Source organism: Anolis sagrei, chromosome 2 (assembly GCF_037176765.1).
Source record: "Anolis sagrei isolate rAnoSag1 chromosome 2, rAnoSag1.mat, whole genome shotgun sequence".
In the NCBI taxonomy this organism is placed as follows: domain Eukaryota; kingdom Metazoa; phylum Chordata; class Lepidosauria; order Squamata; family Dactyloidae; genus Anolis; species Anolis sagrei.
Window position 1 is genome coordinate 171,786,816 of NC_090022.1, and position 19,374 is coordinate 171,806,189.

At 43.6% G+C, this 19,374-nt stretch overlaps 1 protein-coding gene across 1 annotated transcript; it reads right to left on the bottom strand.

Annotated features, from left to right (window-relative positions):
• Positions 1-333: 333 nt before the first annotated feature.
• Positions 334-18,955, bottom strand: LOC132766542 (intercellular adhesion molecule 5-like). Its single transcript, XM_060760889.2, has 5 exons — positions 18,807-18,955; positions 13,081-13,341; positions 6,174-6,467; positions 5,154-5,414; positions 334-2,769 (listed from the first exon to the last, which is right to left on the bottom strand). The coding sequence occupies exons 1-5, from the start codon at positions 18,862-18,864 to the stop codon at positions 2,675-2,677; spliced, it is 969 nt and encodes a 322-aa protein (XP_060616872.2). The 5' UTR covers positions 18,865-18,955; the 3' UTR covers positions 334-2,674.
• Between the last annotated feature and the right edge of the window lie 419 nt (positions 18,956-19,374).

Consider the following 19,374-nt stretch of genomic DNA (forward strand, 5'->3'; position numbering starts at 1 on the left):
AGATTTATTTGGGAAAATTAAGGCAAAATTCTTGGCTCTTTTCTCTTTGCTCACCAGAGTACCGGATCCTCCTTGGTGGATCTAAGGGCTCCTCTCTCCTGGGTGGGAGCCTCTAAATTCTAGCTCGATATCAATAGGTGCAGCCTAGAATCACATTGGCTTTTTTAGCTGCTGCATCATACTATTATGATGAGTGGGTTTCTGTGTTGCAAAGTATACTGCCAAATACAAGATCTGTTTAGCCCAAACCTTGCTAAATCCCCCTCTTTCAGGGCAACGATGTGACTCAAGCACTAGGCATGTGGGTTATACTAGGAGATTTTGCATACTGTGTCCATTTAAAACATTAACCAGCAATATTTTATTGTTACAACAGAAAATAAAAAGTCATCCATAAATACAAGCATTTTTTTTAAGTTCTAGTAGTTCAGTCATTTGTCTTGGATGTATGAAATTCATAATTCTAAGAATCGATATCCATATAATCCTAACTGTCTACAGACATCACATGCAACTCCTGGAACGATTCCATCAGTGCTGCCTCCGGAAAATCCTGCAAATCTTTTGGGAAGGCAGGCAGACAAACGTCAGTGTGCTGGAAGAAGCAAAGACCACCAGCACTGAAGCGATGGTCCTCCAACATCAACTCCGCTGGGCCGGCCACGCTGTCCGGATGCCCGACCACCGTCTCCCAAAGCAGTTGCTCTACTCCGAACTCAAGAACGGAAAACAGAATGTTGGTGGGCAGGAAAAGGGATTTAAAAATGGGCTCAAAGCCAACCTTAAAAACTGTGGCATAGACACTGAGAACTGGGAAGCCCTGGCCCTTGAGCACTCCAGCAGGAGGTCAGCTGTGACCAGCAGTGCTGTAGAATTTGAAGAGGCATGAATGGAGGGCGAAAGAGAGAAACATGCCAAGAGGAAGGCGTGCCAAGCCAACCCCGACCGAGGCCCTCTTCCACCTGGAAACTGATACCCTCACTGTGGGAAAAGATGCAGATCAAGAACAGGCCTCCACAGTCACCTACGGACCCACCAGAACACTGATCCTGGAAGACTCTCCTACTCGGCCAACGAGGGATCGCCTAAGTAAATAAATAAAGTAAGTAATCCTAACTGAGCTGGGAGGGACCTGAAGGGCAGAATATTTTACAAATGTGTATTTGTTATATTCTCCCTTCCTGTATCCCATTTGGAAAACTCTACGTGTCGTATTCAAAAACTAAATGTTTCACCTGTGCAGCATACTCCCAAACATGGGTTCTTGGAAATAATCCCTATCACAGTGTTTCTCAACCTTCCTAGTGCTGCGACCCCTTAACCCAGTTCCTCATGTTGTGGTGACCCCCAACATTATTTTCATTGCTACTTTATAACTATAATTTGGCTACTGTTATGTATGTTATGTAAATATCCGACATGCAGAATGTATTTTCATTCATTGGACCAAACTGGGCACAACTGGGGGGATTGATTTTGTCACTTGAGAGTTGTAGTTGCTGGGATTTATAGTTTGCCTACAATCAATGAGCATTCTGAACTCTACCAATGATGGAATTGAACCAACCTTGGCACACGTGACCTACAGAAAATACTGGAAGGGTTTGGTGGGTATTGACCTTGAGTTTGGGAGTTATAGTTCACCAACCTCCAGAGAGCACTGTGGGCTCAAACTGATGGATCCGGACCAAATATTGGCACAAATACTCAATATGCCTAAATGTGAACAGTGGTGGAATTTGGGGAAAATACAGCTTGACATTTGGGAGTTGTAGTTGCTGGGATTTATAGTTCACCTACAATCACAGAGCATTCTGAACCCTACCAACGAGAAAATTGGGCCAAGCTTTCCACGCAGAACCCCCACAACCAACAGAAAAATACTGTGTTTTCTGATGGTCTTTGGCGACCCCTCTGACACCTCCTCGCGACCCCCCCAGGGGTCCCGACCCCCCAGGTTGAGAAATGCTGCCCTATCATATTCAATAGAAATCTACTAAGTGGAATCCTGAATAACACTACAACACAAATGCAGCTTTTTGAGGGGACTGTTGTGATTTTCTTACAGAAAAAGTGTTAACAAAACATCCTGAACCGACATATTCTGAGCAGAATATTGGGGGGGGGGGGGCTTGTAATTCCAAATGTTGTGCTACCTAACATTACATTCAGAAACCTATATAAATTGGGTTAAGTTGAAAAATGACAATTTCTCGTTTTACTAATACGGGGAGGTGAGTAGCTACAAAATTCCTGCTTCCAGTGAGTAGGATTAATGTGTACCAACCCATATTTCGGCAAGAATATACCCTTCCCCACATGTTTTTTACAATCATAAGGTGTAGAAACTTGATCCCCCCATCTCAAAATGAAAATCAGTTATTTCAGGTATTATTTGCTTATTATTGGTCATGCTTGTCAGACTTCTTGCTTTGGCTTGGGGCACACCAAAGCAGTTATAAAGGCATCCATGAGAGCATGTTCTTTCCTTTAGCACGGACAAATGGAGAGGAGGTCCTCAAGGGTTGTTGCCCCTTTTCTGCACCAAAGCAAACTTTCCCTTTCTCCCATTGCTTCAGTTCTGACCAGTCAAGAAAAGCAACCTGTAGCAACCAACCCGTTGCTCCTTTATCAGAAAGGAGCCTCAGGCCTGCTGGTTTCCATGTTGACCTTCTCACTTCCGACAGTGATACCAGAAAATGCCTCCAGTGAAGACGACAGCCAACAATGCCACGACCACCACAGCTGCGATCCAACTGCGAGACCGCTCTGTAACAGAAAACAAGAGATTGTGTTTGGCATAAAGAAAGAAGTGTCTCAGGACAACTAACTAAAAGTGAAGGTGATTTATGATAACAGTCTTGCCAAGGACAACCACAGTTCAGTATTTATTTATTTATTTATTTATGGTATTTCTACCCCGTTTCTTCTCTACCTCCGAAGGGGGACTTAGGACAGCTTACATTTTGGCAGCGATTCGATGCCACTACAAATAAACAATTACAATAATATAACAACCATTAAAATATGTAAAGCATTAATTAAAAACAATAAATTAAGCATGAATTAAAACAATAAACAGTATCATCAGCTGTCACGCCATTCCAGTCAATTTCTAACCAAAGTACTAATTAAGTCTGCTGTCCCAAAAACCTGGTCCCAAAACCATGATTTTAATTTCTTCCTGAAAGCCAGGAGGGATGTAGCCGATCTTATCTCACTTGGAAGCATGTTCCACAGGTGGGGGGCCACCACCGAGAAGGCCATGTCTCTCGTCCCCACCAGGCGCATTTGTGATTTTGGCGGGAGTGAGGGCAGGGCCTCCCTGGATGATCTTAAATTACAAGGTGGGATGTAAAGGCAGATGCGTTCGGACAAGTAAGCTGGGCCAGAACCATCTAGAGCAGTGGTTTTCAACCTGTGGGTCCCCAGATGTTTTTGCCCGTCAACTCCCAGAAATCCTAACAGCTGGTAAACTGGCTGGGATTTCTGGGAGTTGTAGGCCAAAACACCTGGGGACCCACAGGTTAAGAATCACTGGTCTAGAGCTTTATAGGTCAAAACCAGCACTTTGAATTGAGCTCAGAAGTGGACCGGCAGCCAATGGAGCTGACATAACGGGAGTGGTATGTTCCCTGTATGTCACTCCAGTTAGTAATCTGGCTGCTGCCCATTGGGCTAGCTGGAGTTCCCGAACCATCTTCAAACCCAGCCCCACGTAGAGTGCGTTGCAGTAATCAATTCAGGATGTAACCAGAGCGTGGACGATCACCCAGATCAGACTTCCCAAGGTACAGGAGCAACTGGCGCACAAGTTTGAACTGTGCAAAAGCTCCCCTAGCCACCGCCATTCCCCAAACCAGCTAGCCGGATATCTGTGGGGGGCAAAGTGGGGGGGGGGGGGGTTACACCCAAAGGGCCAAATTCAATTTCACATAAGTGGTGGGTAGGGCTAAAGGCAAAATAATATTGCCCCCCAAAAATGCCAGAATATTTTAGCTGAAAGTTCCCATGGCATTTTGTTAACTTCTGTTTCACACTATACCATGACAGCATTTTGAATCACTTTAGCTGCTATGGCTGCATCTCATTGAATTGTGGAATGCATAGTTTAGTGATGCTCTAAAGTAGTGTTTCTCAAACTTTGCTCCTCCAAATTTTGTTACATAGTGTTATTGTTTATTTCACGCATTTCTACCCCGCCCTTCTCCCTCTGAAGGGGACTCAGGGCGGCCTCACAAAAGTATCGTGTAATACTTTTATATATAGCATATAGCAACAAAGACTACAGTTAAAACAGTAAAAATCATTTAAAACATTATACAAATTAATTCACAAGTTCATTAAACAATAAATTAAAACATGCCGATTAAAACCAAGACCAAGTCGGGTAAGTCCAATGTCACTGATGTCCTAAATTTCCTTTCCAATTGCTGCTGTCCACTAACTGAGCGCCTGATCCCAAAGCCAATTGTCTTCTCAAGGACAGGAGGGAGGTGACCAATCTGGTGTCTTTAGGGAGGGAGTTCCACAGACAGGGGGCCACTGCCGAGAAGGCCCTGTCTCTCATCCCCACCTACCGCGTTTGCAAGAGTGGTGGGATCGAGAGCAGGGCTCCTTCTGATGATCTTAAGCTTTGTGATTGTTCATATTGTTATCTCCTCTCAAAAAGGTAAATTACTGCTTCATGTTGAAATCAAACTGTATCCCAATCATTCTAAATTCTGTAATCAGTATATGCTATACTTATTTGTTTGCCTACTATGCATAGTTTGATCTCTTTTTTCACTCTCCATGACTCTCCAGAAGATGACCACTTATTTATTTGCCTACTATGCATAGTTCGATCTCCTTTTTCACTCTCCATGACTCTCCAGAAGATGACCACTGATTTATTTGCCTACTATGCATACTTCGATCTCCTTTTTCACTCTCCATGACTTTCCAGAAGATGACCACTTATTTATTTGCCTACTATGCATAGTTTCATCTCCTTTTTCAACCTCCACGACTCTCCAGAAGATGACCACATCATCCTCACCTCTAAATTAACTCCTGATGAAATTCTAATTGCAACTCTTCTGAGGAAGCAACAACATGGATATGGGTGAAAGAAGAGGAAAGAAGCCTAGGAGCCTCTTTCATTACCCTACCTTGAAAGAGGATGTCAATTTGTGCCGACTTCGTGCCATAAATATTACGCACTAGACATCGATAAGTCCCATTATGGAAGCTTTGAGCTGGATGGATTGTCAAAATCTGGATGTTGTTAGAGTACTCCACACTGCTGTTGGAGGGAAGATCCCACGAAAACTCTGGGAAGGGTTTTCCTTCAGCCTCACACTTCACCACAATCTTGGCATCAGCTTTGTACGTCATGGGATTTGCCAACACACTGACATTGTAAGGGCTTGCTGCAAGAAGAAACGAAGGAGTTGAGGAGTAAGGCCAATTTATGCTATGGCCAAAGAGAAGATTGCATTTCACTGCACCCTTCTCTCACATAGAATCATAGAGTTGGACCACGAGTCATCTTGCCACTTTGAGTCTTGTTATGGAGAGAAAAAGTGGGATATAAATAAACATCATAATCATAATCCCCTGCCATGCAGGAAAAAGGACACAGTACCCCTGACAGATGGCCATCCAGCCTCTGTTTAAAAGCTTCAAAAGAAGGAGCGTCCACCACATTCCAGGCAGAGAGTTCCACTGCTGAACAGCTCTCACAGTCAGGAAGTTCTTCCTCATGTTCAGATGGAATCTCCTTTCTTGTAGTTTGAAGCCATTGGTCAACGCGGGTCCTAGTCTCCAGGGAAGCAGAAAACAAGCTTGCTCCCTCCTCCCTGTAACTTCCTCTCACATATTTATACATGGCTATCATATCTCTTTAAGCCGCTCCTCATAGGGCTTGTTCTCCTAGAGGCAGGAATATGACATTCAAAGCACCCCTGACGGATGGCCACCCAGCCTCTGTTTAAAAACTTCCAAGGAAGGCGCCTCCACTGCACTCCCAGGAAGAGAGTCCCATGGTTGAACAGCTCTTATGGTCAGGAAGTTCTCCCTAATGTTCTAGTGGAACATCTTTTCCTGTAATTTGAACCCAATGCTCCCAGTCTACCCACTTTATCTTGCTGGGGTCCAAAAACCAAGCCAAAAGAAGATATGGAACTCACCTACAACATTCAAGGTCCTTGTTGCACTCTTATTCAACACCTCTGAGCCCACCTCGACCCGGGCCATACAAATGATCTCAGCCCCATCATCCCGAATAAGGTTGGGCACAAAACTGTACTCCAATGAAGGTTCACCATGGCTGCTGTTTAGGAGAATTGCGCCTCTGCTGAGGGAGATGTTAACGTTAGGCAAGATTTGATCTCTCACCCGCAGGCTAGAAATGTTGCAGATTATTTTGTCCGAGTGACCGCTCTCAATCTCAGAAGCCAGGTAGATATCTGGGGTTGAGAATTCTACAGGAGGACAACAAAGATAGACAATGAACACATTTGAGGAACTTGAAAAGATACCAAATCCATCTGAACAAATTTTATAGGAACTAGCCATCCCCTGCCATGCATTGCTGTGGTCCAGTCTGTGTATATGTATTTTGTGTATATATATGTTATTTTGTTTATTATTTATTTAAAAATTTTCTATACCGATCTCACCTCCAAGAGGGACTCAGATCCGGTTCACAACATGTGTTCATATACAAAAATACAAACCACACAATGCATCATCATTACACAATTAAAAACATATTATAATACAACAACATCGTCATCATTACACTTATATAGCCACGTCGTCAAAGCATTCCTGGTCATAATTCACAGTTATTCATTCTCCTTCCATGTGGACCAAAGTTGACTCAGTTATCAAAGGCCGCATTCCATAGCCAAGTCTTTGTTAGCTTCCTGAACATTGAGAAGGCCCTGTCTCTCGTCCCCACCAACCGCAATTGTGACAGTGGTGGGATCGAGAGCAGCCCCCCCCCCCCCCCCCGGAAGATCTTAAAGACCTTGATGGTTTGTAGGGGAGAATCCGTTCGGACAGGTAAACAGTAGGCCTGGGTAACAACGGAAAAATTTGTTTCTAAAATCGATTCGTTTTTTGGGGGTTTTTGCGTTTCGATATTTAAAAGAATTACAAAATCTTTCTCTAAAAAAGTTCGATATTTACAAAATTTCGTAAATGTAAAAAAATTACAAAACATTAACGAAATGATTTCCGAAACAATAACAAATCGATTCGTTAATGGCGGACGCGACTGCGCAATACGCTAAAAAACCTCCAAATGGGACAGGGGGAACTTCTGTTGTTGACTGTTGGTGTGATATTATATTTTTTTTTCACTAATTAAACAAAAAACTTGCCCCAGACATGCGGAAATAATAACGAAACGACCTCAAAACGATAACGAAACGAATACTATAATGAAATCCAAAGCATTTACGAAACAAAGTTAAAAATTCGTTTCGTTTTTAGGTTGCTCCAGAATGGTTTGTTATCGCTTCGTAATCAAGAAAATTAACGAATTTTTAAAGAATTACGAATTAATGAAATGAAACTCCCCAGCCCTAGTAAACAGGGCCAGAGTCATTTAGGGCTTTGTAGGTCAAATGTGTGTGTTTGTGTATATATGTGTAGTTTTGTGCATGCACTGTAAAGTAATTTTTGGTTTTTTTGGCTTTTTAAGTCCCTTCTGCTGTGTTTTTCAGTGTTTTTATGAGTGACGGTCACTCGTTGGCCTGACAGCTGTCTTGTGTCCAAATTTGGTGTCATTCCATCCAGTGGTTTTTTAGTTATGCTAATCCCACAAATGAACATTACATTTTTATTTATATAGACTAGCCATCCCCTGCCATGTGTTGCTGTGACCCACATGGGGGTTCTGTGTAGGAGGTTTGGTCCAGTTCTGTCATTGGTGGGGTTCAGAATGCTCTGTGATTGTAGGTGAACTATAAATCCCAATGCTCAAATCATTACACCATGTTGGCTGCTATATCTTCCAATATATCATAAATGAAAACAAGGGCATGTGTAGCCACATAACATCAGGTATCAAAGGTTAGTAATGGAAAAGAACACAGAAGCCAAAAGACACTTTTGCCCATGTCTGCTGGAAAAGGCAGGTCCCATCCTCGCCTTGTTCCCCTCCTGAGAAAACTCAGTGCAAATACTTTTGCATTTTGGAGTCAATTTGCACCAGTGGAAGTAAACAGAGGACAAAGCAAGGTGAACGGAAGGGTGAAAATTGAGACATTTTAAAAGCTGCTGAAAAATTGGGAGGACAGAGGGTTAATGAGGATAGTCTGTGCCAAATTAAGACAGTAAGAGAGTATACACAGGGTTTTGCATAGTGGTCTGAACTAATACTGGATCTACACTGCCATATAAATTCCAGATTATCTACTTTGAACTATACGGCAGTATAGATTCATATAATCCAGTTCAAAGCAGATAATCATAGAATCAAAGAGTTGGAAGAGACCTCATGGGCCATCGAGTCCAACCCCCTGCCAAGAAGCAGGAAAATCACATTCAAAGCACCCCCGACAAATGGCCATCCAGCCTCTGCTTAAAAGCTTCCAAAGAGGGAGCCTCCACCACACTCCGGGGCAGAGAGTTCCACTGCTGAACGGCTCTCACAGTCAGGAAGTCCTTCCTAATGTTCAGATAGATTCTCCTTTCTTGTAGTTTGAAGCCATTGTTCCGCGTCCTAGTCTCCAGGGCAGCAGAAAACAAGCTTGCTCCCTCCTCCCTGTGGCTTACTCTCACATATTTATACATGGCTATCATGTCGTCTTTCAGCCTTTTTTTTTTTCAGGCTAAACATGCCCAGCTCCTTAAGCCGCTCCTCATAGGGCTTATTCTCCAGACCCTTGATCATTTTAGTTGCCCTCCTCTGGACACATTCCAGCTTGTCAATATCTCTCTTCAGTTGTGGTGCCCAGAATTGGATGCAATATCTCAGATGTGGTCTAACCAAGGCAGAATAGAGGGGTAGCATGACTTCCCTGGATCTAGACACTATGCTCCTATTGATGCAGGCCAAAATCCCATTGACTTTTTTGCCGCTGCATCACATTGTTGGCTCATGTTTAACTTGTTGTCCACAAGGACTCCAAGATCTCTTTCACACAGACTGCTCTCAAGCCAGGCATTGACCCCAATTCTGTATCTTTACATTTCATTTTTTTTTCTGCCAAAGTGGAGTATCTTGCATTTGTCACTGTTGAACTTCAGTTCAACAGTGAGATCAGACACTGGAGTATAGGGCAGTGTCAACCCAGCCTGAATTAAATGTCCAGTCTTAGATCTAGTAACAATGAGCAACGACAATCCTATCAATTATCTAATGGGCCTCACAAGATTGAACATCTTGGGCCTGTTAAGTGAAGAGGAAGTGGAAATGAATTGCTTATATATAGTAGTTTGAAAGAACTGATTAGTTTTTGGTGTTATGCCAGGAGATATGTATAGGAAAAGGGAGTAAATAGATGTGGGTGAGCCTCACTGCCAGGAAAGCTGGGATAAGAGACTGGCACCAGGAACTCTTTCCTATATTAAGAAAGATACATGTAGGAAGTTGTATTGTCTAAAACACTGCTACATATTATCTGAGACAATGTGTGAGCATTAACGGGCATTACCGTCAGCCTACAATGTTTTGGTTCCTCAGGAAACCCAAAAGGGAAATGGGTTTCAGATGCTTGACAACGTGATTCAATCTTAAACATTCCAGATGTAGAGAGGTAATTATATTTATTGCAGTGGTTGGAATGTTACCTTTATAATTGATTTTGTTTATTTTATTCACCAACACACGCAGAGGTGGCCCTAGGTAATTTTCAACAGTAAGCAAACAGTATTTTGGCACCCCCCCCCCCCCCAACCAACCAACCATTGATATATATTTTCTGTTTGTCGTGTGAGTTCTGTGTGCCATATTTGGTTCAATTCCATCATTGGTGGAGTTCAGAATGCTCTTTGATTGTAGGTGAACTATACATCCCAGTAATAGTTCACCTTGCCGCATTTGCTCCCTTGCCTGGCCCGCTTTGGTTCCGGAGGCGTGCCTGAAGACCCCAGCGTGTCCACCAAAAGTCACCTCTTCTCCTGACTTTCTCCTCAGCCATTGGGACCGAGAGAGAGAGAGAGAGAGAGACAGAGGTGGAGATGCCCACCTTTCTTGAAGGTAGGCACAAAAACAAAGGAGGGAGCGGAGGTGGGAGATACCTCCAGCCGGAGGGGTTCTCTCTCTCTCTCTCTCTCGTTTGGTCCCAATGGCTGAAGAGAAAGTCAGGAGAAGAGGCGACGTTTGGTGCGCTTGCTGGGGTCTTCAGACATGCCTCCGGACCCGAAGCAAGCCAGGCGCGACGGCTCCTTGGCCCACCCGCGAATTGGGGAGAGGAGAGGAGGTGGGTGGAGCACCAGGGGAACGGAAAAGGGAGCCAGTCATGGGGAAGGGATTGAACGCAGAGAACGATTGAGCACCGACTCTACTCGGGCACCTGGTGGCCGGGTGGAGCAGGAATGAGGGGGGCTAGGCAAGGCTCAAGGGCCCGGCCCCTTTCGGAAGAGGATCGCCCGGCAGTGGGACAAGAAAGCCGAGGCTCCCCCCGGACTGCTAGGGCTGTTGTGAGCTGAGGGGGCGCTCCTCAAGTGGCAGTCGAGGGGCATTTACAGAGGTGCCTCTGCGCCCCTGGCAAAAGAAGTGTTCTGCGACCGCTTACTTTGCGTAATGGACGAGCCGCCCCTGAACACACGTACAGCTCCTATTACTCTTATTTGTATGCAAGGTGGAAAAAATGTAGCACCTTTGTGGCTGAAAGAAAGGAAATTGTAGCATATGCTTTGTAGATGGAGCCAACTTAGAATCATAGAGTCCTAGAGTTGGAAGAGACCTCATGGGCCATCCAGTCCAACCCCCTGCCAAGAAGCAGGAATATTGCACTCAAATCACCCCTGACAGATGGCCACCCAGCCTCTGTTTAAAAGCCTCCAAAGAAGGAGCCTCCACCACACTCCGGGACAGAGAGTTCCACTGCTGAACGGCTCTCATAGTCAGGAAGTTCTTCCTAATGTTCAGATGGAATCTCCTTTCTTGTAGTTTGAAGCCATTGTTCCGCATCCTAGTCTCCAGGGAAGCAGAAAACAAGCTTGCTCCCTCCTCCCTGGGACTTCCTCTCACATTTATACATGGCTATCATATCTCTTTAAGCCGCTCCTCATAGGGCTTGTTCTCCAGACCCTTGATCATTTTAGTCGCCCTCCTCTGGACACATTCCAGCTTGTCAATATCTCTCTTCAATTGTGGTGCCCAGAATTGAACACAATATTCCAGATGTGGTCTAATCAAGGCAGAATAGACAGGTAGCCTTGGTTAGACCACACCTGGAATAGAGTGAATCTACTTCATCTAATGAAGTAGATTCACTCTGCAAAATATAAACTTCTCTCTCTGGGGTCCAACAATATCTCTTTGCATAATGAAACAGAATATATCAGTTTTAAAGTGACTTTCTAGACTGGTGACCTTTCAGTGAGGAGCCCGCAGCAGGAAGGAAACGGCGCTTCATGCACTCATACTGGCCACATGACCTAGGAGGCATCTATGGACAACGCCGGCTCTTCAGCTTAAAAATGGAGATGAGCACCATCCCCCAGAGTCAGACATGACTAGACTTAACAACAGAGGAAAGCTTTACCTTTACTTTTTAACCTTTCAGTGAACATACTGAGAGATGCTTTCAGTAACTGTTTCTTACTTCTAATTACGAGGGTTGAATGAAAAGTAATGCCTCCACCTTCGTAACTTCTCAACAGATGGCAGTACTAGCATGTGGCAGGTACTGGCTTGTTCAGTTCAATTTTGGTGGGAAGCCTTAGCATTGAAACGGTTGTGTTGTTAAAGTGTGAAGTATGGAACGCTGCGCAGACTGTCAGTCAACACAACTTAAACAACATTCAGTCATTGACAGCAGAAGGTGTCACCCCAAAGGAGATTAATCAGAGAATGCATGCTGTTTATGGTGATTGTGTTGATGTGAGTACTATGTGTCGTTGGGCAAGTAAGTTTAAAGATGTTGAGGTGGGAACAGCTGACTTGCGTGACAAACAAAGAGTTGGGCGTCCTGTGACAGCAACCACCAAGCTTCACAAGCAAAAGGTTGACAGATTGATTCAGGACAATTGTTGTATCACTCAGAGAAAAAAAATCAAGCATGGAAGACTTCTGTTGCGCGAGCATGGCAGAGAGATAGGCACTTTAGAGCTCCGAGATGTTGATCGAGCGACTGGGTAGAGCGACAGTTCCCTTCCCTTCGTGGATAGAAGTGTGGGGAACAGCGAAACCGGGGGTGCCGTCGATGGTCTAAAAGGGGACTCTCTCCTCAAGAGGGGGTCACCAAATAGACCTGGCAAGGTGCCCAAGGTGTGGCGGGTCACGCCAAGGTGCTCGAACTATCTCTGACCACGTGCATTTTAATGGAAGGAAAAAAGAAACTCAAGAGAAAAAGTAAGTAAGAAAAGGGTTCTGGAGAGGAGGCGGAGTGCTCCTTCCAGGAAGGGAGGAAAGAAAGAAAGAAAGAAAGAAAGAAAGAAAACTTAAGCAAGGAGAAAAGAAAAAAAATCACCCCAGGAAAGAAAGAGAAGGAAATTATCAAAAATTTCAAGCATAATCAGCATTTTCATAAGAATATGTGGGTCACATTATTCCTTTGCTTGGCTATCGGAAGATCTGTGCACGATGGGTTGTGGAAACAGAGTGTCGACTTCTTCTGTGACTGCTTTAGAAAACTTGTTCATTATTGGCAGAAATGTATCCAATTGTCTGGTCATTATGTGGAAAAGTGAATAGTGGTAATTAAAGAGTACATGCTAAGGATTATTTCTGCGTTTGATTTATTAAAATATTTCCATCCAAACCCAAGTAACAAAGGTGGAGGCATTACTTTTCATTCAACCCTGATACAAGAGAATGAAATATGTTGTTGATAGAAGTGAAATATGCATTAAGAGGTGAAATATGAAGCACCAGCAGGTCCCTCCCAACTCCCACATTCTTTGAATACTTACGGTAAACATAGATTACTGCCCTAGTGTGGATGGAGCCCGATCCCTTGAATTTGGCCACACACAACGGTTGAGTGGTCCATTCTGTCACATTCTTGATGTTCAGAGAAATCCACCCTTCTCCTTCCTGGACATCTCGTTCAAAAGACACCTCCCAGTCCATTTTAGTGTAGTTGGTGCAGGTAGATGTACAGTTGAGTTTCACAGAGCCCCCAAATTCAACAATCGGTGCCTTGGGGTGGATGGCCAACTTACATGGTCCCGCTGCAAGAAGAAAGGGCAAACACCAGTGAGTAGTTCAGATGATGGCTTTTTAGTCCAGTTTGGACACTGTTCTAATAATAATAATAATAATAATAATAATAATAATAACCATTCTAATCATCATCATCATCAAAGTATGGATAATCAATGTTGCAATCCCAGGTGACAGCAGGATTGCAGAGAAACAACTGGAAAAGCTGAAATGATATGAGGATTTAAAGATCGAACTGCAAAGACTCTGGCACAAGCCAATAAAGGTGGTCCCAGTGGTGATCGGCACACTGGGTGGAGTGCCTAAAGACCTTAGCTTGCACTTTTATTTTACTTTTAGATGTTAAGTTATAATTTGTTTTTATATGTTGGTTATTATTTTTTGCTATTATGTATGTCTTGGTTGTTGTATTCAAGCGTTGAATGCCTTTTTGTGATTGGAATCTGCCATGAGAATAATAATAATAATAATTATTATTATTATTATTATTATTATTATAAACACACACAGCAGATACTCTGCTGGCTGTTGTATTGGATCACACATTGGACACTTCCCAAATGTCTAGGACTGTGTGATGTCGCCAATCTACATTCACATTCATATATAAGGATTTTCCCCCCCTCCATTCCTTTCCAATGTGTCACTCTCAGTACGGCACATTTTGAGTGCAAAAGAATGCAAGGGCAGAGCATTTACGTCCGTTAAAATGAACAGAATGAGGAGAAGGCCGTTCACAGATGCGTACAGCAGGTTGTTACTTTCATTTTCCGCATGCTTTGGAAAAGGTTTTGGTTTCAACTCCTATGTTTTTTAAAATAATTTTGGAGTAAAATGGGGAGACAAATGAAAACTGCTGCATATTAGTACTATTTTGCAATGCTTTCACAAGTTCCAGACATTTTTGCCTGCTTTTAAATTTGAGTCCGGACAACCAAAGGTTACACATGGGCAGAACTTTCCCCATGCCTGTATTATACCAATAAAATAATGTTGTTCATGCTTGTTGCATTGCTCTTGAATAACATTATGCATTCATTAATAGCAACTGCCATCACCAGAAAGGAATGCATAGCAGGTAAACCAGCAGTGAAACTCTCTGCTTCGCTGTGTGATGGAAAATCCTTCCTTGGAAGCTTTTAAACAGAGGCTGGATGGCCATCTGTCAGGGATACTTTGATTGTGCTTTTCCTGCATGGTAGGGGATTGGACTAGATCAGTGGTTTTCAATCATTCTATAGCTGTGTTGTTGTTGTTCATTCGTTCAGTCGTCTCCGACTCTTCGTGACCTCATGGACCAGCCTACGCCAGAGCTCCCTGTCGGCCGTTACCACCCCCAGCTCTCTCAAGGTCAGTCCAGTCACTTCAAGGATGCCATCCATCCATCTTGCCCTTGGTCGGCCCCTCTTCCTTTTGCCTTCCACTTTCCCCAGCATAATTGTCTTCTCTAGGCTTTCCTGTCTCCTCATGATGTGGCCAAAGTACTTCAACTTTGTCTCTAGTATCTTTCCCTCCAGTGAGCAGTCGGGCTTTATTTCCTGGAGGATGGACTGGTTGGATCTTCTCGCAGTCCAAGGCACTCTCAGCACTTTCCTCCAACACCACAGTTCAAAAGCATCGATCTTCCTTCGCTCAGCCTTCCCTAAGGTCCAGCTCTCACATCCGTAGGTTACTACAGGGAATACCATGGCTTTGACTAGGCGGATCTTTGTTGCCAGTCTGATGTCTCTACTCTTCACTATTTTATCGAGACTGGACATTGCTCTCCTCCCAAGAAGTAAGCGTCTTCTGATTTCCTGGCCACAGTCTGCGTCTGCAGTAATCTTTGCACCTAGAAATACAAAGTCTGTCACGGCCTCCACGGTTTCTCCCTCTATTTTCCAGTTGTCAATCATTCTTGTTGCCATAATCTTGGTTTTTTTGACGTTTAGCTGCAACCCGGCTTTTGCGCTTTCTTCTTTCACCTTGATTAGAAGGCTCCTCAGCTCCTCCTCGCTTTCAGCCATCAGAGTGGTGTCATCTGCATATCTGAGGTTGTTAATGTTTCTTCCAGCAATTTTCACCCCAGCTTTGCATTCATCAAGCCCCGCACATCGCATGATGTGTTCTGCATACAAGTTAAAAAGGTTGGGTGAGAGGATGCAGCCTTGCCGTACGCCTTTCCCAATCTTGAACCAGTCTGTTGTTCCGTGGTCAGTTCTGACTGTTGCTACTTGGTCCTTGTACAGATTCCTCAGGAGAGAGACAAGGTGGCTTGGGATGCCCATCCCACTAAGAACTTGCCACAATTTATTATGATCCACACAGTCAAAGGCTTTAGAATAGTCAATGAAGCAGAAGTAGATGTTTTTCTGAAACTCCCTGCCTTTCTCCATTATCCAGCGGATATTGGCAATCTGGTCTCTCGTTCCTCTGCCTTTTCTAAACCCAGCTTGAACATCTGGCAACTCTCGCTCCATGTATTGCTGGAGTCTTCCTTGCAGGATCTTGAGCATTACCTTACTGGCATGAGAAATAAGGGCCACTGTACGGAAGTTTGAGCAGTCTTTCGCATTTCCCTTTTTTGGTATGGGGATATAAGTTGATTTTTTCCAGTCTGATGGCCATTCTATAGCTGTGACCCCTAAATACAGTTCCTCATGTTATGGTGACCTCCAACCATAAAATTATTTTCATTGCTACTTTAGAACTCTATTTTTGCTAATGTTATGAATCATAACGAAAATATTTGATATGCAATATGTATTTTTATTGTTACAAATTGAACCTAATTAAAGCGTAGTGATTAATCACAAAAACAATATGTTTGGGGGAGTATGGACAACGGATGATGGGATTTGCAGTACTTTCTTTTTTAAAAATATTTTTATTGTGGATTTTGGATACATAAAAAGTGTTGGAACAATTGGGTAGGGATAGGAAAGTGTGGAAAAAGGTGAGAAGGAAAAGAGGGGGAAGGGAGAGGGGGGGAATTTCTCATTCTCTCTCACACACATACGATATCATTCACTCTACTCTCGCATGGGGAAACGATTCTCTCCATAGAGAAAAGTACTTCCAGGTTAGTCAGGGGTGGCTTATCTTTTTTGTCTTCTTTGGACTGGTTCCATATCATCTGGAAGCAAGAAGGAGATCTGATAGGGCTCTTGGTCTTGTCGCATTAGCGTCTATTTGTATTTTCCTAAGGACTTGGTCTGGTTTGTTTTATATTTAAGTTTAGATTGCCATTTTGGAGCTGGTGAGATTTGCAGTACTTTCAACCGATTCAGCTCTGACTTCCACAGACCACTGAGACCCCCACAAATTACAGAACTGGACCAAACTTGGCACAGAGAACCCACATGACCATCAGAAAATACTGGAGGCATTTGGGAGGAATTGGCAGTGATTTAGGGGAGATGTAGTTCACCTACATCCAGAGAGAACTGAGATCTGGACCAAACTTGGCACTAATACTCATTATGCCTAAATTTGACACTGTTGGAGTTTAGTGGAAAAAGAGCCTGACATTTGGAAGTTGCAGTTACTTGGAGTTATAGTTCACCTGCCATCAAAGAGCATTCTGAACACCAACAACAATGGAAATGATCCAAATTTGGGATATAGAACTCCCATGACCAACAGAAAATACTGGAGAGGTTTGGGAGAAATTGACAGTGATTTAGGAGAGATGTAATTCACAAACAATCTGGAGAGTGCTGTAAAATACCTGATACATAGACTGTGGTGGATTCTTCGAAGGGTGGAAGGAAAAGCATGGGGCAGCAGCAGCATGGCCTACCCTCCTCCTCCCTGTTTGGAGGCGCTGGTGGAAGAGACCGGAGAGGAGGAGGAAGACAGATGGCTGGATGGCCATCTGTTAGGGGTGCTTTGAATGCAATATTCCTGCTTCTTGGAAGGGGATTGGACTGGATGGCCCATGAGGTCTCTTCCAACTCTATGATTCTAAGAGCACAGAGGAAAAGGGTGAGGACAGGCCACATTGCTTCTGCTGCCCTGTGCTCCTCTTGTCACGCTTCGAGACTTCGGAGGCCTCAAAGAGTGGCAACAAAAGCACTACGTGGGGCACAGCAGCGAGGCCTGCCCTCCTTCTTCTCCTCCAGGGTCTTCCCCCTCCTCCTCTCCATTTGGAAGTCCCCAAACGTGGAGGAGGAAGAAGAGCCCAGAGGAGAAGGACGAGGGCAAGCCTCGCTGCTCCTGCTGCCCCACACTCCTCTTGCCACTTTTCGAGGCTTCCAACAGTCATGACCCCTCTGAAATGGCCAGGTGACCCCTCTGGGGGTCGCAACCCCCAGGTTGAGAACCGCTGGACTAGATGGTCCATGTGGTCTCTTCCAACTCTATTATTCTATGATTCTATCAAACTGCAACTCCAAGCTCTGCTATGAATTGCTCCACAGTGTGAACAGAAACCGAGCCATTTCAAGTCTTCATTCCATTGAGAAAAGAGAAAAGATACAATGTAGATGTCCATCATTGCCTTGATAGCATGATAAGCAACCCTGGTTATAATTCTCTCTCCTATATAAGTCCTCAATATCAAGGATCTTCCTCCAGTTCACCATCTAGATATTCAAAAAGGCCAGAAGTGGCACTCTAGTGAAAAAAATAGGGAATAGGTGCTTTTATAAGGTTCTGCTGGGATGGACTGAGATCCCACCTTTGGACACTCTACTCAGACACTATACCAGGGATCCTCAAACTTTTTAAACAGAGGGCCCGGTCACAGTCCCTCAAACTGTTGGAGGGCTGGATTATAATTTGAAAAAAACATGAATTAAATCTTTTTTGTCGTGCTAAAAGCACCTAAAACAATACAATCATTAAAATGAAGAACCATTTTAACAAATATAAACTTATTAATATTTCAATGGGAAGTGTGGGCCTGCTTTTGGCTGATGAGATAGGATTGTTGTTGTTGTTGTTATTGTTGTTGTTGTTGTTGTGTGCTTTCAAGTCATTTCAGACTTAGGTTGACTCTGAGCGAGGGCCGGGTAAATGACCTTGGAGGGCCGTATTCGGCCCCGGGTCATAGTTTGAGGACCCCTGCACTATACTGACATTGACCCATTGATAAGCCAGCCCAACCTTTTCAAGTTGCCTTTTTGGCTAAGGTTTCTACTGTAAAATTACATTTGGTAATTAAAGACCACATTGTTTCAGCTTTCATAAGCATACGTATTGCCATATAGGAAACTGCCAAAACCAAGATGTTTCTACATGTTACAAACCTAGCAACAAGGATATGCTTGTATATCCTTTCTGACATGCAAGTGATATCACTGTGGGAAATTAATCACATGTAAAAAAATCACACAAACTCAGACACCCTTTCTGACATTTGGTGACATCTTTCATTTGGAGCGATTGGAATAAGACAGCTTCTGGACTGTACCAGTCAGGTTGACCACAAATTTAAGAGTTTCCAAAACTGCCCCTTTCAATGGATTACAATCAAATATTTTGGACTCACCCAAAGGCAGGCAGAAAGTAAGAAGGCAAGCTATGTTGAGTAGCAGGACAGCTGTCATCTTTAATGGAGTAAGGCAGCGAAGTGAAGACAGTGGAGATTTCCCAGCGAGTGATGTAAGTGAAAGCGGCACTGAGCAGCATTACTCTTGTGGAAATTCGGCTCAGGAAATAAGCATTTCCTTTGCCCCACCCTCCATCTGACTCATCCAAGGACCTGTTGATTTTGAATTTTCGGCCTCACCCAAGCAATACCCCCCTACAAAAAGAGAGAGAGAGGTGTGAGGGGAAATAACACTCCGAGGGGAATCTATGCCAGGTTTAGCTGGCTTAGATTATTTGCTTTCCTTCAAATTCAAAGTTTAGTAAACCGTATATAAATATGTCAGCAGTTCAGTTTGATTTTGAACACATTTGAAGATTGTTTCAGTCTCTGGAATTAACAGCTACAATCCTATTCCTTAGTACTTTGGAGACTTATGTAAAAATTAAAAAAAACCTAACCTTTTTAGGAAGCAAACAAGTTGGATGTTTATTTATAGTTCTGCATCCATGGATTCAATTGACCATGG